This window comes from Beta vulgaris, chromosome 6 (genome assembly GCF_026745355.1).
Source record: "Beta vulgaris subsp. vulgaris cultivar EL10 chromosome 6, EL10.2, whole genome shotgun sequence".
Lineage (NCBI taxonomy): Eukaryota > Viridiplantae > Streptophyta > Magnoliopsida > Caryophyllales > Amaranthaceae > Beta > Beta vulgaris.
The window spans coordinates 49,398,736-49,423,842 of NC_079207.1; the positions used below are offsets into that span (position 1 = coordinate 49,398,736).

General features: G+C 43.7%; 1 protein-coding gene across 1 annotated transcript; it reads left to right on the forward strand.

Annotated features, from left to right (window-relative positions):
* Positions 1 to 21,212: 21,212 nt before the first annotated feature.
* LOC125498589 (uncharacterized) lies at positions 21,213 to 21,963 on the forward strand. Its single transcript, XM_048646822.1, has 2 exons — positions 21,213 to 21,325; positions 21,384 to 21,963. Exons 1-2 carry the CDS (start codon positions 21,213 to 21,215, stop codon positions 21,961 to 21,963), a joined length of 693 nt encoding a protein of 230 aa, XP_048502779.1.
* Positions 21,964 to 25,107: the final 3,144 nt, after the last annotated feature.

Below are 25,107 nucleotides of genomic sequence, written 5' to 3' on the forward strand. Positions count from 1 at the left end.
TACCTCGCCAACCTCCGGCTTTGCTCACCACAAGCACAAAAGCCAAACGACAAAATCTACCCCAAAAGAATCATCCTATACAAATGACCCTCGAATCCCAAAAGGTATCGGGACACGATCATCAACAATGACCTCCTACTCCAACCAACCCAAAATGCAAGGAAACTAAGGCACGAGGGTGAGTGATTCCCCCACGTTAGCTTCTTACTCCACCAAAAATACCATAAGCAACAAAAGAAAAGCAAGCCAAGAAGAGATGTCTAACCCGCCTTCAAAGGACATAAAACAAGAACCTAAGCTAACCCGAAAACACCAACTCCGAATGTTGCCACCTTATGACGCCACCACCGACAAATGAGAATCAAAGCAAGTTTTCTTTTCTCTCTTTTTTTTTTTCCTCTCATTTTGCCTAGGAGCCCTTTCGGGTTTTCATCCTAGCTTCTCATTTTCATTTTTTTTCATCTCTCTTCTTCTTTTGGCTCACAAAACTCACCCGCTCAACTAGCTCTTTTTTGCATAGGCCGCCCTTTCGGGTTTTCGACCTATCCGAGCCCCCAATTTTGCCCGAGTCGCCCGCCCTTGCGGGTTTTCAACTCAGCGGGATTCTTCTTTTTTTCTTTTTTTTTTTCTTTTTGTCACTTTTTTTTTTCATGTCTTTTTTTTTTTTTCAAATTTACATCAATTTACCACAATATTAACAAAACAAAACAAAATAGAACAAACTAAAATATCACCACATTTAATCAATCTCTCCCCCACGCTAATTATGCACATTGTCCCCAATGTGGAAAGGACAAAAACAAATAAGAGGGAAAGGGAAAGGAAAAGCTCTAAGATCCCGAGGGGCCCCGCGCTCAAACCTGCGGGCTGCCCTACGGGCCTCTCTCTCCTGGCGGCGTAGAATGCGCGCTCTCAATCTCGGATGTGGGATCGGAGTACCAGGAGTCCTGGTTCTCCGGTCCCTGAGGTGGATAACGGGAGACAAAGAAGTTGTTCATGGCCGAAACCATGGAACCAACTGAATAAATCTGGTCCTCCATCCCGTACATCCTATCCTGCATCTCCTCCAAATCGCCCCTGACACTGGATAGTTGCTCAGTTACCTGAGCCTGAAATTGGGCGTGAGGGAGGTAACCCTGCTCCTGCTGATACTGCTGGTGGTACTGCTGAAACTGTTGGTATTGGAATTGCTGTGGCTGTGGTGAGGCTGTGGCTGTGGTTGTGGCTGTGGCTGTGGCTCTCCTCTGACCTAACTCCTCCGCCACCAGGTGGCATACTTCTATCAGGGGAAAGGAAGAGCTGCTCATGGGTAGTCTGATCTGTAATGGCTACCCGCGCTGCGGTAAAGTCATATACCTAACATTCCTTGCCCCAAAGAGCCACACATATCTCGTCTCATTGCCTATGGTTGTGAAGTTAAGCATAGTAATACTCCTCAAGGCAATGGTATCATAACAGTTGGAACCCGAGAAAGCCGACTACTAGCAGTCCCTAAGGGGTCAATATGGGCTCGCCCTTCCTATCCACAGGCACCTGGACACCTAAGTGGGATGCTAAAAGGGTATCATACCCCCATACTCAACTTCCCAGATGTCTTCCCCTCTGCCGACTGGGCTAAGCACTTATCTACCCAAATTTTGACCCAATCTGGACACCCTCCCCTGTGGTGTCATAGCCCAAAGACATTTCAAATCAAATTCCGGTAAATTGGTGGGCTCACCTGCACAAAAGACCGTCATGGACAAAAGACGGTGCACATAGTAAGGCGGGGTGGGGAATGGCGCTGCTCTTACAGTGGCTATGCCACGTGCCACCACCAGTGATTTTACCAAAAGACAGCAGGGTTATAGTTCTCCGTCTCCGAAAAGTCTTCCTCAGCCAAAAAATCCCAATCAAAAGCAGTTTCTATCTCAGCATATGTCATCTTATATGGGTGATCATTAAGAGAAAAAGTAATATATGCAGATTCATCTTCAGTTTCGGGATGTTTTTGCAGGGTTGAAAGAAACTCCAGGGTATACCTTTCGTAAGTGCGGGCTCTCTTCCAAAGAAAGTCTTTGAGGCCAACTTTGTTAAGAAGATATTCAACTGAGCTAGCTAACCCCAATTTTTCTAGGGTAGGATAGTCCGCAAACTTAGTTTCTTGTATTGTCCTCCCCGGTCTATCAAGGCGGTCCCAACGTCTCTTAGCATGGTCACTAAGCTTCTTAAGGCCACGGGAGTTAATGTGGGGGACGGATTCGGTTCGGCTTCTTTTGCTCATGGTTCTTTCAACTTAGGAGAACTATCAACAGTAGGGGTTAAACACAAGAACACCAACAATGACACTCTTACACTCCAAACACCCTCCACACAACAATAACCAACCACCAATTCCCAAATGAGTTCAACTATCACACCAACAACACCAAACAACTCAACAATTCCAATCAATCACTACAAACAATGACTCAATCAAACTACAACTCTACAATTAAGCAAGAATGAGATATTTCAAGCAAAATCAAGAGAAGTAGAAAAGAGAATGTTATACCAAAATGTAGGTCAAGTAGTGTTGTGTAGGATGATTAGAACTTGTGAATAGCTTCCTTAACATGTAGAATGATCCTCCAAGCTTCAATTTGGATGGTGGTGCTCAAAATCAAAAACCCCCAAATTCTAGGGTTTGGTAGAAGGTGTGAATTTTCAGAAATTTTGGAGTGATTATGATGTGAAGGAGAGAAGAATATGTAGAATTTGTGTTGAGAGAGAAAGAGGAGAAGAGATTGGAGGTGAAGATTGGAGTGTGGGAGATGAAAAGAGGAGTTTGAGTGAGTTTTGAGAGTGAGAGAGTGATAGAGGAAGGAGGGGGCTCGAATGAATGGGGTTAAGGGAGAAAAAGAGGGTGTAAGTGAGCTGCTTAGTAAAGAAACACAAACGTCTGTCGCGAGTCGCGATCAGTGTCGCGAGTCGCGACCTGGGGTCATCGCGAGTCGCGATCACTGTCGCGATCGCGACCTGCACAGTCTCGACCTGCGATGTGCATTGCGGCTCGCGAGGGTCTTCTGTTGTTTTTTCTTTTTGTCTCTTTTTCTTCTTTGATTTTCTTCCTAACTAAAGAACGTCCCTCATTTTTTTCTGTGCTCCCTCTTCACTCTTGTCCACCTATGACTCTCATTACTCTTTCATGCTCTCTCTTTTTTTTTTTCACATCAATAACCAATTCACTCATCCACATTTCACGCACAACTTCACAAGTTTCGAGCTTTTCTTCTATTTCCTGCAAAACGAAAAACCAAAAGCATAATATCTTCTAAAAACCAAACGAAACTAATTTTTTTACACTATATACAACAAGCTCGTTTATTTACCGTCGTCGACACGACTTACAACCATATGGCCTAACCATAGTCGGGTCGCCGAGAGGAACATCCTCGGCTCCAACTGCTTGAATCCTTCAAAGTATGGCTTAAGCCGCTGCCATTTGACCTTCAAAATTTTGGATGTGGCTTCACTTTGGATTTCCACAGCTCCATGTGGAAACACTTTCATAACAATGAATGGCCCGATCCACCTAGAACGCAATTTTCCTGGAAAAAGACGTAGGCGGGACTGAAACAAGAGGACCTTTTGGCCCACCTTGAACTCTTTTCTTATAATCAGCTTATCATGCCATGCCTTAGTCCTTGCTTTATAAATTGCCGCGCGTTCTCATAGGCCTCGTTCCTTATCTCCTCCAACTCTTGCAATTGTAACTTCCGGTGCAATCCAGCTTCATCCAGGGCCATGTTGAAGTTTTTGACGGCCCAGTATGCTTTGTGCTCAAGCTCTACTGGAAGGTGACATGGCTTTCCAAACACCAATCGGTATGGTGACATACCAATGGGGTTTTATAAGCTGTCCTATATGCCCATAATGCGTCTTCCAATCGCAAGCTCCAATCCTTCCTACTTGGATTCACCGTTTTTTCCAAGATCGATTTGATTTCTCGATTAGATACCTCCGCCTGGCCATTTGTTTGTGGATGGTAGGCCGTTGAGGTCTTGTGAGTCACATGATATTTTTTTAGCAGTGCACCAATGGTTCGATTGCAAAAATGGGTTCCCTTGTCACTAATCAATGCTCTGGAATTCCAAATCTGCAAAATATGTTAGATTTGACAAAATCTGCAACCACTTTAGCATCGTCAGTACGAGTGGCCTTAGCCTCCACCCATTTTGATACATAATCCACTGCTAAAAGAATGTACAGAAACCAAAAGAGGTCGGGAAAGGTCCCATAAAGTCAATGCCCACACATCAAAGATTTCACAGTATAAAACCGCACTTTGAGGCATTTCATTTCTTTGGGATATATTCCCGACCCTTTGACAATTATCACAAGATTTGCAGAAATGAAATGCATCCCTATGAAGACTCGGCCAATAAAAAACATTCCAATACCTTTCGTGCTGTCCTTTTTGCTCCAAAATGACCTCCACATGCATGGGAATGACAAAAGGTAAGGATAGAAGTCACCTCTTCATCAGGAATACATCTCCTTACTATTTGATCTGCACAGTGCTTCCAGAGATAAGGCTCGTCCCTACATAATGCTTGGCATCGCTCTTGAGCTTATCTTTCTGTGCCTTGGAAAAATGAGGAGGAAAACAGTTAGAAACAAGAAAATTGACAATATCGGCATACCATGGGTGTAAGCATCCTAGGACCATCAATTGCTCGTCTGGAAACTCTTCCCGAATAGGCTCTTGCCATGGCTTCTCCGAACTTGGTTCTAGATCATAAGAGGATACCAATCGACTCAAATGGTCTGCAACCAAGTTCTCAGTTCCTTTCTTGTCTCGAACTTCCAAATCAAACTCGCTCAATAAGAGAATCCACCGAATTAGCCTAGGTTTGGCTTCTTTCTTCGCCATTAAATGACGGAGAGCTGCATGGTCAGTGAAAACAATTACTTTCGTCCCGAGCAAATAGGATCGGAATTTTTCCAGTGAAAACACCACAGCTAACAACTCCTTCTCAGTCGTGGAGTAATTACGCTGTGCCTCATTTAGTGTCATAGAAGCATAATAGATGGCATGTGGCACCCTTCCAACTCTTTGTCCTAGCACTGCACCTACGGCATAGTCGCTTGCATCACACATAATCTCAAATGGAAGGGACCAATCTGGAGGTTGAATGATAGGAGCCGAAACTAGCCTCCCTTCAAATTCTCGAATGCCTTCTTACATGCTTCATCCATCACAAACTCTACATCTTTTTGTAACAACCTGCAAAGAGGAGATGAAATCTTCGAGAAATCTTTTATAAACCTGCGGTAAAAACCTGCATGACCAAGAAAAGAACGGATTTCTCGCACATTAGTAGGGTAAGGTAAGGACTGAATAGTATCAATTTTTGCCTTATCAACTTCTATACCCTTCACAGAGACACATGACCTAACACAATTCCCTGCTCAACCATGAAATGACACTTTTCAGAATTAAGCACAAGGTTAGTTTCAATACATCGTTTCAAAACCATAGTCAAGTGCTCCAAGCAATTTTCAAAGGAGTTTCCATGCACGGTAAAATCATCCATGAAAACTTCGACAAATCGCTCCATTATTCTGAAAAGATACTTACCATACACCTCTGAAAAGTCGCAGGGGCATTGCATAGTCCAAAAGACATCCTCCGGTAAGCAAACGTGCCAAAAGGACACGTGAAGGTTGTTTTCTCCTGATCCTCCGGCGCTATGGCCACCTGAAAATATCCAGAATATCCATCTAGGAAGCAATAATAAGCATGACCAGCTAATCTCTCAAGCATCTGGTCAATAAAAGGCAATGGAAAATGATCCTTCCTAGTTACCGCGTTAAGCCTACGGTAATCAATGCAGACTCGCCACCCATTTTGGACACGGGTGGGAACTAAGACACCATCTTTGTTCTCTACAACTGTGACTCCAGACTTCTTTGGAACAACTTGGGTCGGACTAACCCATTTGCTATCGGAAATTGGAAAAATCATACCAGATTGGAGAAGTTTCAGAATCTCGGCTTTTACCACCTCCATCATAGGTGGGTTAAGCCGCCTTTGAGGCTGTCGCACGGGCTTTGCATCATCCTCCAACAAAATCCGGTGCATGCAAGTGGTTGGGCTTATTCCCTTGATATCTGCTATAGTCCACCCGATCGCCTCCTTATGCTCTTTTAGCACCTCGATGAGTTTTTTTTCCTGTTCCTGGGGAGCTTGCTTGATATAATCACCGGTAGTGTATCTCCATCTCCAAGGAATGCATACTTCAAATGCTCAGGCAATGATTTCAGCTCAACTACGGGTGCCTGCAAAATAGATGGTAAAAGCTTCCCCGGAGGGATAGTCAAAGGCAAAGGACCCACAAAGGAAGGAACGAGTGGAAAAGTCACATGTTCCTCCAAAGCCTGGACTGTTTCCTGCAAGTTAGCACTTAAAACATACTCAACATCATTTCCTTCCAAGCTATGTTCAAGAGCTACCTGCAAAGAATCTTCTCCACTATATCGAAAACATCCTGCGAATATGAATCAATGACATCTATGGAGTAACAAGAGTGGTCATCTCTCGGGAATTTCATGGAATCGTAGATGTTAAACTCTACAAGGCTTCCATCAAATTCCATCGTAAGACATCCACTATGCACATCAATTTTTGTTCTAGCAGTTTTTAGAAATGGCCTTCCTAACAAAATAGGAGTAGCGTGCTTGTCATGCTCCATATCTAAAACATAAAAGCAGCAGGAAAGATTAACTTATCGACCTTAACCAACACGTCTTCTACTATCCCTTTCGGGTAAGCATTAGAGCGGTCAGCTAACTGAATCACAACACCAGTTTCATGTAGGGTGCCTAGTTTTAAAGACTCATACAAAGAATATGGAATAACATTAATCGAAGCCCCTAAATCTAGCATAGCCCTAGGAAATGTGGTGTTCCCAATCACGCAAGGGATAGCGAACATGCCGGATCACTGCACTTCGGAGGAAGTGCCTTTTGGAACATGGCAGAGACATGCTCGCTAACCTTTACCTTTTGGGCTCCCCTTAACCTTTGTTTCCTTTTTGTTGTACACATTTCTTTAAGAAATTTAGCATACCTAGGAATTTGCTTTAAAGCATCCAAAAGGGGAATATTTACCTCACACTTACGGAAAGTCTCATAAATATCACGATCACATTCTTTTTTCCGAGTATCTCGCAGTGCTTCTGGAAAAGGAGGAGTTGGCTCATAAAGTGGTGGAGGTGGTGGTTGCTTGGACTTCTCATGAGATGTGGAAGGCTCAGGTCGGGCTCTGGTTCTGGCTCAGGCTCCGGCTCTGGCACATAAACAACAATCTCCTCCTCGACCTCTTTATCTCTTCCTTTTATCTCTTTTCCGCTCCTCAAAGTGATTGCACTTGCATTTGTTTCGGATTAAGCTCCGTTTGAGACGGTAGCTTTCCCGAATCTCGCGCCTCTAATCGGCTCACTGCTCCAGATACCTGACTCATTTGTTGCTCCGATTCTTGATGCTCGATCGGGTCTCCTCCTGAAATTGAACCATATTTCCCTGCATGTTAGTCACATTTTTAGTTAAAGCATTAATCATATCTTCAGTTGACATGCTGGTACTCGGTCCCTGTACTTGGCCTTGTGGCCTAAAATGTGGAGCTCCTTGCTCCTGGTGTCTCGGGTAAGGAGGTGGAGGACGGTTATACTGGTGCGGTCCCTGCTGGTTTCCCGAAACATTACCATATCTCAAATTGGGGTGATCTCGCCAGCCAGGATTATATGTATTGGAATAGTGGTCATACCGCTTCTGAAAACCTTGGCCCTGAAATCCGGCCGCCTTACCTCTTCACTCGCTTCCTCCTGCAAATGAGGACAAAAATCTGTGGAATGATTTAAAGAGCAAATGCCGCAAGCTTTCACATGTTGAGTATTCTTGTCTTTTGTCATGAATTCCCGAACCATAGATGTCAATGCTTGCACTTGATCCTCTAACTTAGAAGTTCCAGGACGTTCGGTAGCCATACGACGAGCTCCTGATCTTCTAGTGAATTGTCTCGAGCCCTCAGCTAGCTCGTTTATCAAATCTTTAGCAGCTTGTGCAGTTTTATTCACAATTGAACCTCCACTTGATGCATTAACCATTCGTGCATCTTCACCACTTAATCCATTATAGAAGTAAAGCACTAAGTCTTCATCTGCATAGCCATGATAAGGACAACTAGCACATAACTTCCTGAATCTAGCCCAGTACTCATAAAAGGTTTCATCACTCCTTTGCTCGATGTTGCTTATCTCCTTTTTCAACACCGAAGACATTGAAGTCGGAAAATATTGCTCGAGAAAAGCCTTTTTCAAATCAGCCCACGTAGAAATGCTACCCGGTGGAAGGTAGTATAGCCAATCATTTGCCGCACCTTTTAATGAGAATGGAAATGCCTTGAGTTTCACCTTTTCTTCCGACACGCCACTTGGTTTCATGCTGCTACACACCACATGGAACTCCGAAAGATGCTTATTCGGATCCTCACCATTTAGCCCATAGAATGTCGGAAGTAGATGTATTAATCCCGATTTCAGCTCAAAATTTTCCCCTTCATCTTCTTGTGGGAATGTAATGCATAAAGGTTGCTGATCAAGGTTAGGAGCTGTGAGCTCCTTCAATGTGCGTGGCTCGACTCTCGGAGGCATCTCTTTTCTATTTCGATAGCAAAAGGAAGCTCCTTAAAGTTTTCACGCCGTTCTCTTCTCAACCTGAAAAGTGTTAATTCCAAATCTCGATCGTACTGCAAAGGATGTTGGTTAGTAGCACGAGTATTAACCATAAACTACAAAGCAATACAACCTAAGGAATAAAAAATTCACTAATTACAAACAAGTAATGCGTTGCTCCCCGGTAACGGCGCCAAAATTTGGTAGGCGTTTGTCGTGTACTCCTAACCAAATATAATTAACCTACTTTCATGCACACTAAGTAAGTATAATGGAAGCAGGGATCGTATCCACAGGGAGCAAATGAACTTGATTGGAAATTAGCAAATCAAGAACCCTAGTATGTACTAAGGCCAAAGCAACCGAATAGGGGGATTTGGAACAATGTAAGTGATCTAAACTACTCACAATACTAAAATACGAAGAGATTACAATAAAAAAGCCTTGGACTCGGTTAGCATCCACCCTAACCTACTTTGTGATCACGAAACCTTAACCCTCAACCTTTCCTATGGTCACCTATTGAGAAGTCGATACTTCTATCCTCCTAGATCGTGGTCTAACACACGATCTGCGTGGTTTGAACCGCTCTTACTATGAATTAACTCAAATGAATCGCACTTAAGTTCAAACCAAAGTAGCATGAAAAACGAGGAACACAATAGGATCACTAATGTTATTAAAGCAACAACATTCAAGTAATAAGCTATGCTTCTCTAAGTGCACAAGATTAATGTTCAGCATTTAATCAAACACCTAGTATGCTACATGGAGCTAGGAACACAACAATCCGATTATGCACCTAAAACTAGCATTAGATGATTCACACAACATTACTAGTAACGTTCCTAGCAAGGATTATGCAAATATCATGGAAATACATACAAGAAGCATCACAATGACCATAAGAAGATAGAGAGTAAGAAGTTCTCACAAGTAGATTAGAGCTTCAATAACCAAATCCAAGATGGGAGTTTAAGCTAGCAAATCCATGAAATTCATTACAAATCTAATAAGGAAGAGTAGAAGAAACATATGGAACTCTCTTTCTCTCTCTACCTTTTTTTCCTAGTAAAGCTAAACTAAAACTGCTAACCCCTTTCCCTCCAAGGGAGGAAAAGAAAGTAAAAAGTGCAGCGGCAGGGGTCGCGACTCGCGACATACTCGCGACTCGCGACAATAGGAAGGTCGCGACTCGCGACACTGATCGCGGGTCGCGACGAGCCGTCTGCCCCAAAACTAACCAAAACACCAAAATTAAAAGGAGAGAATAAATAACTTGGCTTTTGAGGAAGCCATGAAGCTGTAGAACTGAAGTGATCAATCCTCGGGCGACGAATAACAATGAAGCTCGAACCACGGACCTCGAAATCGGAAGATGCATCATAAAGGACAACGAGCAAGGGCTCCGGGATACAAAAAGTGATCGGAGGGCTAAGATCGGCCCTCGAGTGTGCCATCATGTAAACTACTTCCTAAACTCCTCAAATCACAACATCCTCCGGCAAAACCTCCTAACGTCAAATATCTCCTAAATCCCGACACTAAGCTCGTACCGACACCAAAAACGCCTCGAAATCCGCCTAAGATTGGCGGATAACTTGGACACATCAAATTCCCCCACGCTTAAACCTTACTCGACCTCGAGTAAAAGAAAAGGAGAACTCGATACACCCAAGCCCCAAAATACGCCATACCTCGCCAACCTCCGGCTTTGCTCACCACAAGACACAAAAGCCAAACGACAAAATCTACCCCAAAAGAATCATCCTATACAAATGACCCTCGAATCCCAAAAGGTATCGGGACACGATCATCAACAATGACCTCCTACTCCAACCAACCCAAAATGCAAGGAAACTAAGGCACGAGGGTGAGTGATTCCCCCACGCTTAGCTTCTTACTCCAACCAAAACATACCATAAGCAACAAAAGAAAAGCAAGCCAAGAAGAGATGTCTAACCCGCCTTCAAAGGACATAAAACAAGAACCTAAGCTAACCCGAAAACACCAACTCCGAATGTTGCCACCTTATGACGCCACCACCGACAAATGAGAATCAAAGCAAGTTTTCTTTTCTCTCTTTTTTTTTTTCCTCTCATTTTGCCTAGGAGCCCTTTCGGGTTTTCATCCTAGCTTCTCATTTTCATTTTTTTTTCATCTCTCTTCTTCTTTTGGCTCACAAAACTCACCCGCTCAACTAGCTCTTTTTTGCATAGGCCGCCCTTTCGGGTTTTCGACCTATCCGAGCCCCCAATTTTGCCCGAGTCGCCCGCCCTTGCGGGTTTTCAACTCAGCGGGATTCTTCTTTTTTCTTTTTTTTTTTTCTTTTTGTCACTTTTTTTTTTCATGCTCTTTTTTTTTTTTTTTTTTTCAAATTTACATCAATTTACCACAATATTAACAAAACAAAACAAAATAGAACAAACCAAAATATCACCACATTTAATCAATCTCTCCCCCACGCTAATTATGCACATTGTCCCCAATGTGGAAAGGACAAAAACAAATAAGAGGGAAAGGGAAAGGAAAAGCTCTAAGATCCCGAGGGGCCCCCGCGCTCAAACCTGCGGGCTGCCCTACGGGCCTCTCTCTCCTGGCGGCGTAGAATGCGCGCCTCCTCAATCTCGGATGTGGGATCGGAGTACCAGGAGTCCTGGTTCTCCGGTCCCTGAGGTGGATAACGGGAGACAAAGAAGTTGTTCATGGCCGAAACCATGGAACCAACTGAATAAATCTGGTCCTCCATCCCGTACATCCTATCCTGCATCTCCCCAAATCGCCCCTGACACTGGATAGTTGCTCAGTTACCTGAGCCTGAAATTGGCGTGAGGGAGGTAACCCTGCTCCTGCTGATACTGCTGGTGGTACTGCTGAAACTGTTGGTATTGGAATTGCTGTGGCTGTGGTTGAGGCTGTGGCTGTGGTTGTGGCTGTGGCTGTGGCTCTCTCTGACCTAACTCCTCCGCCACCACGGTGGCATACGTATCATCAGGGGAAAGGAAGAGCTGCTCATGAGTAGTCTGATCTGTAATGGCTACCCGCGCTTGCGGTAAAGTCATATACCTAACATTCCTTGCCCCAAAGAGCCACACATATTTCGTCTCATTGCCTATGGTTGTGAAGTTGAGCATAGTAATACTTCTCAAGGCAATGGTATCATAACAGTTGGAACCACGAGAAAGCCGACTACTAGCAGTCCCTAAGGGGTCAATATGGGCTCGCCCTTCCTATCCACAGGCACCTGGACACCTAAGTGGGATGCTAAAAGGGTATCATACCCCCATACTCAACTTCCCAGATGTCTTCCCCTCTGCCGACTGGGCTAAGCACTTATCTACCCAAATTTTGACCCAATCTGGACACCCCTCCCCTGTGGTGTCATAGCCCAAAGACATTTCAAATCAAATTCCGGTAAATTGGTGGGCTCACCTGCACAAAAGACCGTCATGGACAAAAGACGGTGCACATAACGTAAGGCGGGGTGGGGAATGGCGCTGCTCTTACAGTGGCTATGCCACGTGCCACCACCAGTGATTTTGTACCAAAAGACAGCAGGGTTATAGTTCTCCGTCTCCGAAAAGTCTTCCTCAGCCAAAAAATCCCAATCAAAAGCAGTTTCTATCTCAGCATATGTCATCTTATATGGGTGATCATTAAGAGAAAAAGTAATATATGCAGATTCATCTTCAGTTTCGGGATGTTTTTGCAGGGTTGAAAGAAACTCCAGGGTATACCTTTCGTAAGTGCGGGCTCTCTTCCAAAGAAAGTCTTTGAGGCCAACTTTGTTAAGAAGATATTCAACTGAGCTAGCTAACCCCAATTTTTCTAGGGTAGGATAGTCCGCAAACTTAGTTTCTTGTATTGTCCTCCCGGTCTATCAAGGCGGTCCCAACGTCTCTTAGCATGGTCACTAAGCTTCTTAAGGCCACGGGAGTTAATGTGGGGGACGGATTCGGTTCGGCTTCTTTTGCTCATGGTTCTTTCAACTTAGGAGAACTATCAACAGTAGGGGTTAAACACAAGAACACCAACAATGACACTCTTACACTCCAAACACCCTCCACACAACAATAACCAACCACCAATTCCCAAATGAGTTCAACTATCACACCAACAACACCAAACAACTCAACAATTCCAATCAATCACTACAAACAATGACTCAATCAAACTACAACTCTACAATTAAGCAAGAATGAGATATTTCAAGCAAAATCAAAGAGAAGTAGAAAAGAGAATGTTATACCAAAATGTAGGTCAAGTAGTGTTGTGTAGGATGATTGAACTTGTGAATAGCTTCCTTAACATGTAGAATGATCCTCCAAGCTTCAATTTGGATGGTGGTGCTCAAAATCAAAAACCCCCAAATTCTAGGGTTTGGTAGAAGGTGTGAATTTTCAGAAATTTTGGAGTGATTATGATGTGAAGGAGAGAGGAAAATGTAGAATTTGTGTTGAGAGAGAAAGAGGAGAAGAGATTGGAGGTGAAGATTGGAGTGTGGGAGATGAAAAGAGGAGTTTGAGTGAGTTTTGAGAGTGAGAGAGTGATAGAGGAAGGAGGGGGCTCGAATGAATGGGGTTAAGGGAGAAAAAGAGGGTTAAGTGAGCTGCTAGTAAAGAAACACAGGCGTCTGTCGCGAGTCGCGATCAGTGTCGCGAGTCGCGACCTGGGGTCATCGCGAGTCGCGATCACTGTCGCGACTCGCGACCTGCACAGTCTCGACCTGCGATGTGCATTGCGGCTCGCGAGGGTCTTCTGTTTTTTTTTTCTTTTGTCTCTTTTCCTTCTTTGATTTTCTTCCTAACTAAAGAACGTCCCTCATTTTTTTCTGTGCTCCCTCTTCACTCTTGTCCACCTATGACTCTCATTACTCTTTCATGCTCTCTTTTTTTTTTTTTACACATCAATAACCAATTCACTCTTCCACATTTCACGCACAACTTCACAAGCTTCGAGCTTTTCTTCTATTTCCTGCAAAACGAAAAACCAAAAGCATAATATCTTCCAAAAACCAAAGAAACTAATTTTTTTTACACTATATACAACAAGCTCGTTTATTTACCGTCGTCGACACGACTACAACCATATGGCCTAACCATAGTCCTGGGTCGCCGAGAGGAACATCCTCGGCTCCAACTGCTTGAATCCTTCAAAGTATGGCTTAAGCCGCTGACCATTACCTTCAAAATTTTGGATGTGGCTTCACTTTGGATTTCCACAGCTCCATGTGGAAACACTTTCATAACAATGAATGGCCCGATCCACCTAGAACGCAATTTCCCTGGAAAAAGACGTAGGCGGGACTGAAACAAGAGGACCTTTTGGCCCACCTTGAACTCTTTTCTTATAATCAGCTTATCATGCCATGCCTTAGTCCTTGCTTTATAAATTGCCGCGTTTCATAGGCCTCGTTCCTTATCTCCTCCAACTCTTGCAATTGTAACTTCCGGTGCAATCCAGCTTCATCCAGGGCCATGTTGAAGTTTTTGACGGCCCAGTATGCTTTGTGCTCAAGCTCTACTGGAAGGTGACATGGCTTTCCAAACACCAATCGGTATGGTGACATACCAATGGGGGTTTTATAAGCTGTCCTATATGCCCATAATGCGTCTTCCAATCGCAAGCTCCAATCCTTCCTACTTGGATTCACCGTTTTTTCCAAGATCGATTTGATTTCTCGATTAGATACCTCCGCTGGCCATTTGTTTGTGGATGGTAGGCCGTTGAGGTCTTGTGAGTCACATGATATTTTTTTAGCAGTGCACCAATGGTTCGATTGCAAAAATGGGTTCCCTTGTCACTAATCAATGCTCTGGAATTCCAAATCTGCAAAATATGTTAGATTTGACAAAATCTGCAACCACTTTAGCATCGTCAGTACGAGTGGCCTTAGCCTCCACCCATTTTGATACATAATCCACTGCTAAAAGAATGTACAGAAACCAAAAGAGGTCGGGAAAGGTCCCATAAAGTCAATGCCCACACATCAAAGATTTCACAGTATAAAACCGCACTTTGAGGCATTTCATTTCTTTGGGATATATTCCCGACCCTTTGACAATTATCACAAGATTTGCAGAAATGAAATGCATCCCTATGAAGACTCGGCCAATAAAAACCACATTCCAATACCTTTCGTGCTGTCCTTTTTGCTCCAAAATGACCTCACATGCATGGGAATGACAAAAGGTAAGGATAGAAGTCACCTCTTCATCAGGAATACATCTCCTTACTATTTGATCTGCACAGTGCTTCCAGAGATAAGGCTCGTCCCATACATAATGCTTGGCATCGCTCTTGAGCTTATCTTTCTGTGCCTTGGAAAAATGAGGAGGAAAACAGTTAGAAACAAGAAAATTGACAATATCGGCATACCATGGGTGTAAGCATCCTAGGACCATCAATTGCTCGTCTGGAAACTCTTCCCGAATAGGCTCTTGCCATGGCTTCTCCGAACTTGGTTCTAGATCATAAGAGGATACCAATCGACTCAAATGGTCTGCAACCAAGTTCTCAGTTCCTTTCTTGTCTCGAACTTCCAAATCAAACTCGCTCAATAAGAGAATCCACCGAATTAGCCTAGGTTTGGCTTCTTTCTTCGCCATTAAATGACGGAGAGCTGCATGGTCAGTGAAAACAATTACTTTCGTCCCGAGCAAATAGGATCGGAATTTTTCCAGTGAAAACACCACAGCTAACAACTCCTTCTCAGTCGTGGAGTAATTACGCTGTGCCTCATTTAGTGTCATAGAAGCATAATAGATGGCATGTGGCACCCTTCCAACTCTTTGTCCTAGCACTGCACCTACGGCATAGTCGCTTGCATCACACATAATCTCAAATGGAAGGGACCAATCTGGAGGTTGAATGATAGGAGCCGAAACTAGCCTCCCCTTCAAATTCTGAATGCCTTCTTACATGCTTCATCCATCACAAACTCTACATCTTTTTGTAACAACCTGCAAAGAGGAGATGAAATCTTCGAGAAATCTTTTATAAACCTGCGGTAAAAACCTGCATGACCAAGAAAAGAACGGATTTCTCGCACATTAGTAGGGTAAGGTAAGGACTGAATAGTATCAATTTTTGCCTTATCAACTTCTATACCCTTCACAGAGACACATGACCTAACACAATTCCCTGCTCAACCATGAAATGACACTTTTCAGAATTAAGCACAAGGTTAGTTTCAATACATCGTTTCAAAACCATAGTCAAGTGCTCCAAGCAATTTTCAAAGGAGTTTCCATGCACGGTAAATCATCCATGAAAACTTCGACAAATCGCTCCATTATTCTGAAAAGATACTTACCATACACCTCTGAAAAGTCGCAGGGGCATTGCATAGTCCAAAAGACATCCTCCGGTAAGCAAACGTGCCAAAAGGACACGTGAAGGTTGTTTTCTCCTGATCCTCCGGCGCTATGGCCACCTGAAAATATCCAGAATATCCATCTAGGAAGCAATAATAAGCATGACCAGCTAATCTCTCAAGCATCTGGTCAATAAAAGGCAATGGAAAATGATCCTTCCTAGTTACCGCGTTAAGCCTACGGTAATCAATGCAGACTCGCCACCCATTTTGGACACGGGTGGGAACTAAGACACCATCTTTGTTCTCTACAACTGTGACTCCAGACTTCTTTGGAACAACTTGGGTCGGACTAACCCATTTGCTATCGGAAATTGGAAAAATCATACCAGATTGGAGAAGTTTCAGAATCTCGGCTTTTACCACCTCCATCATAGGTGGGTTAAGCCGCCTTTGAGGCTGTCGCACGGGCTTTGCATCATCCTCCAACAAAATCCGGTGCATGCAAGTGGTTGGGCTTATTCCCTTGATATCTGCTATAGTCCACCCGATCGCCTCCTTATGCTCTTTTAGCACCTCGATGAGTTTTCTTTCCTGTTCCTGGGAGAGCTTGCTTGATATAATCACCGGTAGTGTATCTCCATCTCCAAGGAATGCATACTTCAAATGCTCAGGCAATGATTTCAGCTCAACTACGGGTGCCTGCAAAATAGATGGTAAAAGCTTCCCCGGAGGGATAGTCAAAGGCAAAGGACCCACAAAGGAAGGAACGAGTGGAAAAGTCACATGTTCCTCCAAAGCCTGGACTGTTTCCTGCAAGTTAGCACTTAAAACATACTCAACATCATTTCCTTCCAAGCTATGTTCAAGAGCTACCTGCAAAGAATCTTCTCCACCTATATCGAAAACATCCTGCGAATATGAATCAATGACATCTATGGAGTAACAAGAGTGGTCATCTCTCGGGAATTTCATGGAATCGTAGATGTTAAACTCTACAAGGCTTCCATCAAATTCCATCGTAAGACATCCACTATGCACATCAATTTTTGTTCTAGCAGTTTTTAGAAATGGCCTTCCTAACAAAATAGGAGTAGCGTGCTTGTCATGCTCCATATCTAAAACATAAAAGTCAGCAGGAAAGATTAACTTATCGACCTTAACCAACACGTCTTCTACTATCCCTTTCGGGTAAGCATTAGAGCGGTCAGCTAACTGAATCACAACACCAGTTTCATGTAGGGTGCCTAGTTTTAAAGACTCATACAAAGAATATGGAATAACATTAATCGAAGCCCCTAAATCTAGCATAGCCCTAGGAAATGTGGTGTTCCCAATCACGCAAGGGATAGCGAACATGCCGGATCACTGCACTTCGGAGGAAGTGCCTTTTGGAACATGGCAGAGACATGCTCGCTAACCTTTACCTTTTGGGCTCCCCTTAACCTTTGTTTCCTTTTTGTTGTACACATTTCTTTAAGAAATTTAGCATACCTAGGAATTTGCTTTAAAGCATCCAAAAGGGGAATATTTACCTCACACTTACGGAAAGTCTCATAAATATCACGATCACATTCTTTTTTCCGAGTATCTCGCAGTGCTTCTGGAAAAGGAGGAGTTGGCTCATAAAGTGGTGGAGGTGGTGGTTGCTTGGACTTCTCATGAGATGTGGAAGGCTCAGGTTCGGGCTCTGGTTCTGGCTCAGGCTCCGGCTCTGGCACATAAACAACAATCTCCTCCTCGACCTCTTTATCTCTTCCTTTTATCTCTTTTCCGCTCCTCAAAGTGATTGCACTTGCATTTTGTTTCGGATTAAGCTCCGTTTGAGACGGTAGCTTTCCCGAATCTCGCGCCTCTAATCGGCTCACTGCTCCAGCAACCTGACTCATTTGTTGCTCCAGATTCTTGATGCTCGATCGGGTCTCCTCCTGAAATTGAACCATATTTCCCTGCATGTTAGTCACATTTTTAGTTAAAGCATTAATCATATCTTCAGTTGACATGCTGGTACTCGGTCCCTGTACTTGGCCTTGTGGCCTAAAATGTGGAGCTCCTTGCTCCTGGTGTCTCGGGTAAGGAGGTGGAGGACGGTTATACTGGTGCGGTCCCTGCTGGTTTCCCGAAACATTACCATATCTCAAATTGGGGTGATCTCGCCAGCCAGGATTATATGTATTGGAATATGGGTCATACCGCTTCTGAAAACCTTGGCCCTGAAATCCGGCCGCCTTACCTCTTCACTCGCTTCCTCCTGCAAATGAGGACAAAAATCTGTGGAATGATTAAAGAGCAAATGCCACAAGCTTTCACATGTTGAGTATTCTTGTCTTTTGTCATGAATTCCCGAACCATAGATGTCAATGCTTGCACTTGATCCTCTAACTTAGAAGTTCCAGGACTTTCGGTAGCCATACGACGAGCTCCTGATCTTCTAGTGAATTGTCTCGAGCCCTCAGCTAGCTCGTTTATCAAATCTTTAGCAGCTTGTGCAGTTTTATTCACAATTGAACCTCCACTTGCTGCATTAACCATTCGTGCATCTTCACCACTTAATCCATTATAGAAGTAAAGCACTAAGTCTTCATCTGCATAGCCATGATAAGGACAACTAGCACATAACTTCCTGAATCTAGCCCAGTACTCATAAAAGGTTTCATCACTCTTTTGCTCGATGTTGCTTATCTCCTTTTTCAACACCGAAGACATTGAAGTCGGAAAATATTGCTCGAGAAAAGCCTTTTTCAAATCAGCCCACGTAGAAATGCTACCCGGTGGAAGGTAGTATAGCCAATCATTTGCCGCACCTTTTAATGAGAATGGAAATGCCTTGAGTTTCACCTTTTCTTCCGACACGCCACTTGGTTTCATGCTGCTACACACCACATGGAACTCCGAAAGATGCTTATTCGGATCCTCACCATTTAGCCCATAGAATGTCGGAAGTAGAATGTATTAATCCGATTTCAGCTCAAAATTTTCCCCTTCATCTTCTTGTGGGAATGTAATGCATAAAGGTTGCTGATCAAGGTTAGGAGCTGTGAGCTCCTTCAATGTGCGTGGCTCGACTCTCGGAGGCATCTCTTTTCTATTTCGATAGCAAAAGGAAGCTCCTTAAAGTTTTCACGCCGTTCTCTTCTCAACCTGAAAAAGTTAATTCCAAATCTCGATCGTACTGCAAAGGATGTTGGTTAGTAGCACGAGTATTAACCATAAACTACAAAGCAATACAACCTAAGGAATAAAAATTCACTAATTACAAACAAGTAATGCGTTGCTCCCGGCAACGGCGCCAAAATTTGGTAGGCGTTTGTCGTGTACTCCTAACCAAATATAATTAACCTACTTTCATGCACACTAAGTAAGTATAATGGAAGCAGGGATCGTATCCACAGGGAGCAAATGAACTTGATTGGAAATTAGCAAATCAAGAACCCTAGTATGTACTAAGGCCAAAGCAACCGAATAGGGGGAATTTGGAACAATGTAAGTGATCTAAACTACTCACAATACTAAACACGAAGAGATTACAATATAAAAAGCCTTGGACTCGGTTAGCATCCACCCTAACCTACTTTGTGATCACGAAACCTTAACCCTCAACCTTTCCTATGGTCACCTATTGAGAAGTCGATACTTCTATCCTCCTAGATTCGTGGTCTAACACACGATCTGCGTGGTTTGAACCGCTCTTACTATGAATTAACTCAAATGAATCGCACTTAAGTTCAAACCAAAGTAGCATTAAAAACGAGGAACACAATAGGATCACTAATGTTATTAAAGCAACAACATTCAAGTAATAAGCTATGCTTCTCTAAGTGCACAAGATTAATGTTCAGCATTTAATCAAACACCTAGTATGCTACATGGAGCTAGGAACACAACAATCCGATTATGCACCTAAAACTAGCATTAGATGATTCACACAACATTACTAGTAACGTTCCTAGCAAGGATTATGCAAATATCATGGAAATACATACAAGAAGCATCACAATGACCATAAGAAGATAGAGAGTAAGAAGTTCTCACAAGTAGATTAGAGCTTCAATAACCAAATCCAAGATGGGAGTTTAAGCTAGCAAATCCATGAAATTCATTACAAATCTAATAAGGAAGAGTAGAAGAAACATATGGAACTCTCTTTCTCTCTCTACCTTTTTTTCCTAGTAAAGCTAAACTAAAACTGGCCTAACCCCCTTTCCCTCCAAGGGAGGAAAAGAAAGTAAAAAAGTGCAGCGGCAGGGGTCGCGACTCGCGACATATCTCGCGACTCGCGACAATAGGAAGGTCGCGACTCGCGACACTGATCGCGGGTCGCGACGAGCCGTCTGCCCCAAAACTAACCAAAACACCAAAAATTAAAAGGAGAGAATAAATAACTTGGCTTTTGAGGAAGCCATGAAGCTGTAGAACTGAAGTGATCAATCCTCGGGCGACGAATAACAATGAAGCTCGAACCACGGACCTCGAAACTCGGAAGATGCATCATAAAGGACAACGAGCAAGGGCTCCGGGATACAAAAAGTGATCGGAGGGCTAAGATCGGCCCTCGAGTGTGCCATCATGTAAACTACTTCCTAAACTCCTCAAATCACAACATCCTCCGGCAAAACCTCCTAACGTCAAATATCTCCTAAATCCCGACACTAAGCTCGTACCGACACCAAAAACGCCTCGAAATCCGCCTAAGATTGGCGGATAACTTGGACACATCATCTCTGCTACACGCAGAGACCAGGTATTCCTCATTGGAAAAACTCATCCTAGGTATAGTAATTGCTGTTTAAAAGCATAGACACTATTTTGAGACACATACTGTTATTGTTATGACTAACTACCCTGTTAAATCTGTCTTGCGACGTCCTAAGTTGACAGGACGCATGAGTAAGTAGGCGATAGCGCTCAGTGGATACGATATTCAGTTTCGCCCCAGAACAACCATTAAGTCACAGGCGTTGGAGGATTTTGTGGCGGACATCAGCCCAGAGCCAGAGAAGGTCGCAAATGACGAAGTCGCACAAATTAACCATGTAGACTGTGAACCTTGGATACTATTTGTTGACGGATCTTCTAATTTTTGTGGTGCAGGTGTAGGTGTTGTGCTAAAGTCGCCACAAGGGGGCAAGATAGTACGAGCCATTTGCTGTGAATTTAGAGCAACGAATAATGAGGCTGAGTATGAAGTACTTATAGCAGGAATGACGTTAGTAGAAGACATGGGAGCAAAGGCGTTAAAAGTCTTCAGTGACTCATTGCTAATAGTTAGCCAAATCAAAGGAGAATTCGCAGCGAAAGATTCTAAAATGGTTATGTACTTAGATATAGCTCAGCGAAAGAGTAAAATATTTAACCCGTTTGACATTTTACAGATACCAAGGGACCAGAATATGCAGGGCAGACGCACTGGCCAACCTTGGATCCTCCTCAAGGGACATTTCGTTCACTTCCGTCCCTATAGTCCATCTAGCAAATCCAGCAGTCGCTATGAATGGTGGAGAAACCGTCGCGACAACGATCGAATGCCTTCAAGACGACGGCGACAACGACCCCAATGCTGATCATGATGTCGCAAAGGACAAAGGCGAAGCCACGACAACGAATGACCTCGATGGTGAGGAGGTAATTGTCAGTTGGGCAAAACCGTTTGTTGACTATCTTACTAACGACATACTTCTAGCAGATAAGGCAGAGGCACGCAGAATCCGATTTAAAGCGTCGCGATACGTGCTCATTCAAGGAGTGTTGTTCAAAAAGTCTGCCGCAGGCCCCTACCTGCGTTGTTTGGAAAAAGATCAGTGGAAGCAAGTCTTAGAGGACCTGCATGAAGGGACGTGTGGGAACCACTCAGGAGGACGTAGCTTATCCAACAGAGCGTTGCGTATGGGTTACTATTGGCCTACAATGAAAAACGACGCAGTAAGGTACGTCACCAAGTGCGATAGCAGTTAACGACACGCATGAATGACGCATAAACCCTGTGAGATTTTACATCCTTCCTTAACACCTTGGCCTTTCATGAAATGGGGCATGGATACAGTTGGCAAATTACCTCCAGCCCCAGGTCAAAAAGTCTTTATGTTGGCACTAACTGATTACTTTTCAAAATGGATAGAAGCAGATTCTTTTCAACAGGTTCGCGACAAGGAAGTGATCTCTTTTATATATACTAACATAATTTGCAGGTTTGGTGTCCCATCCGAAATAATATGCGACAATGGGTCGCAATTTATTAGCAATAAAACGAAGCATTTTTGTGACAAATGGAACATAACATTGCTAACGTCAACGCTAAGGTATCCGCAAGTCAACGGACAGGCTGAGTCTAGAAACAAGACAATCATTAATACCCTGAAAAAAAGACTTACAGCCAAGAAGGTTAAGTGGGCAGAGGCACTGCCTTCCATCTTATGGGCTAATCGCCGTTCTCGTTAGTGTATGGGTGTGAAGTTGTTCTGCCATCAGAAGTGAACGTCCCGACTGCTAGATATGGTTTAATGAAGGAGCAGCAGAACTGCAACGAGCTTGTCAACGACTTAGATACCATTGAGGAGCTGCGCGACGCAGCGTTAGTACGTATGGCGGCTCAGCAACAAATAGTCGCAAGGAGTTTCAACAAAAACGTTCAAGCAAAATCCTTTGTTGAAGGCGATAGGGTCTTAAGGAAAGTGTTTCAAAACACACAAGAGGTTAACGCCGGCCAGTTAGGACCCAAATGGGAAGGACCATACCAAATTAGTAAAGTAGTAGGCAATGGAGCCTACCAATTGGTCCGACGTGACGGAAGCTTCGTACCACGTAGTTGGAACATTACTCATCTTAAGCAGTATTTCTTCTAGCTAAGTTATTTATTACGTTATCTATACAATATGTAAGAAATATATGACACTGCTATCATGTCAACATCGCTAGTTGTTAGCGACCTTAGTGTTATCTCATGTGTTTTGTTGTCTTTCAGGAAAGTCACTCCCATCTGTGTCAATAGCGTCGCAACGGTCTCAGGACACGACAAGTAGACGTTTCCTTTATTACGCAGTAAAATAAAAGTGACGTCGTCACTACCTACAGCCTTTCAGTTTTTCCTTGCTTCAATAAATGTATCACGACGGATGTCTTGCCATTAAGTGCCATGATTGTCTGCAATGTTCCACCTACTTTCCTAGCAGTCACATGTAAGTGTTTATATGTTTTTCACGTATGTTCTAAGTTGTTAAGTCCAAACGTTTCGTCTAAACGGCCTATGAAGGCTGACTACGTGCCTAGCCATGTCCTTACGACATCAGAATAACGACAGAAAATGCACGCATGTCACACGAATGAAAATCATAAAATTAACTCAAAAACATACAGTTGTCAAAAGTTATGGCCACTCCCATGAGTGACCCAAAGTAAAGTTTGATAATATTCTAAAAAGACTAAAGCAAAGGGGTATGATGAAAAGCAAATAAAGACTAAGCGTCCAGATTCTTGTTAGTCTCCTTCTCTGGTGACACCGCAGGCGGAGGAACGGTAGCTGAGGCTTCCTTCTCGGTCTTTGGGTCGGGCGGCAGGTCTGACCCAATGAAGTCAGTGCAGTAAGGAGCGTTCTCATCCATCTTTGGCGGAGAATCTGCCGTCGCAGACAAGTCATCCTCATCCATCAAATCCTTTATTGCTCCCATATATTGAAGGTAGAGGTCTATGTCTTTTTGCGGCATCCACGATGCCGTCTTCTTCATTAAGAACTGGTACATGAGCTTAGCCCTGATCCTAGTGGTCACCTCAGCCTCGAGCAAGTCCAACTCGTTATTTTGTGCGTCAACGCTCGCTTGGAGAGCATGGATCTCTCGACGCGACGATTTTTCTAACTTAGTTGCTTTCTCCCTTATTTGCTCGAGTTCCTCTCCATTATTTTTCAAAGTCTCCTCCATGTTTTTTATGGTCGACTTGTAAGACTCCACCTCAAATTCTTTGGACTTTATGTCCGATTCAGCTTTGTCAAACCTCTACTTCATGGTCTGATGACCTTTCAGTAGTGTCGACATCTCCCTCTTAGCCATAAGGAGATGCTGTGATGATTGTGCAAAAGAGAAAAGATACGTGTCAGTTCGTAATTATAAAATTGTTGTTAAATGACGTAACGACCATAGTTAGACCAAGCGACCTTACCTGGAAGAGAAGCTCTAAGCCATCCGACATCATGCGAGGGAGGGTGTGCTCCCTTATCCTCTCCTCAGCGTTAGGAAAGAGGAACCTGGCGGCCTCTGGCCAAATTGACCTTTCCAACGTCATAAAGTCGTTGGGGACAGTCACAGTGTATTATGGCCCACCCTTGTCAGGAGGGGCCAGGAACTCAGTTTTGCGCGTCTTTGGCGCAATCTCTTGTTCGTCGTCCAGATGGACGACGACTGTGGTGTCTTTCTTCGTCGACGTCGTCGACGCAGACACAGTGTTGGTAGAATATTCCCTCTTGTGTTTGCGCAACAACTCTGCTAACGCCTGGCTGTCCATACTTCCTCTAGGACGTGACTGCGATGAACCTGTCAGCAAACGTTAGTCGTTAAGATATTATGGTGTCGTTAGAACCTAAATTAGAGGGAAAAGGCAAATTTACCAAATGCCATAGATGAGCAGCTGTCTTGGTTAGCAAATAGGATTCGTCTGAATTGTCTGTCTTCTTCTGGCGTCTCTAAAAATTTATCACAGAGACTCTGAAACTCGTCGCGATGCGTTAGTAATTTTGGGTTCAGACTTGCAGAAGAAACGATGTAAGAGTGGTGTTAAGACACGATGCAAAGGAAAAAACGATTGAAATTAAACAAACCTTCTGTATTCCAGCCACCAATTAGGGATTTTCCAGCTTCCCCTAGAGACGAATTCTTCACGAAAACGTATATGTTCTTCCATCCTCTGTCGTTCGATTGAACTCCCCCGACCAAAGGCTCTAATCTTGCTTTGGCATGAAGGGCTATCCTATTCTTGGCCCTTACCCTAATTTCATAGTACATTAAGAGGTCGTGAAGAGTAAAGGCTTCTTCCCAAGACGTCGTCACTCTGTTGATGACGCTCAGAATTCTCCAAACTTGGGGCATTATCTGCCCTGGGCTGATCTGATAG

Excerpts from the sequence above, each read along its gene's own strand:
- LOC125498589 (XM_048646822.1), top strand. The coding sequence starts at position 21,213 with ATGACGTTAGTAGAAGACATGGGAGCAAAGGCGTTAAAAGTCTTCAGT. Across the intron at positions 21,326-21,383 it reads AAAGATTCTAAAATGGTTAT|ATACCAAGGGACCAGAATAT; the intron begins GTACTTAGATAT and ends GACATTTTACAG.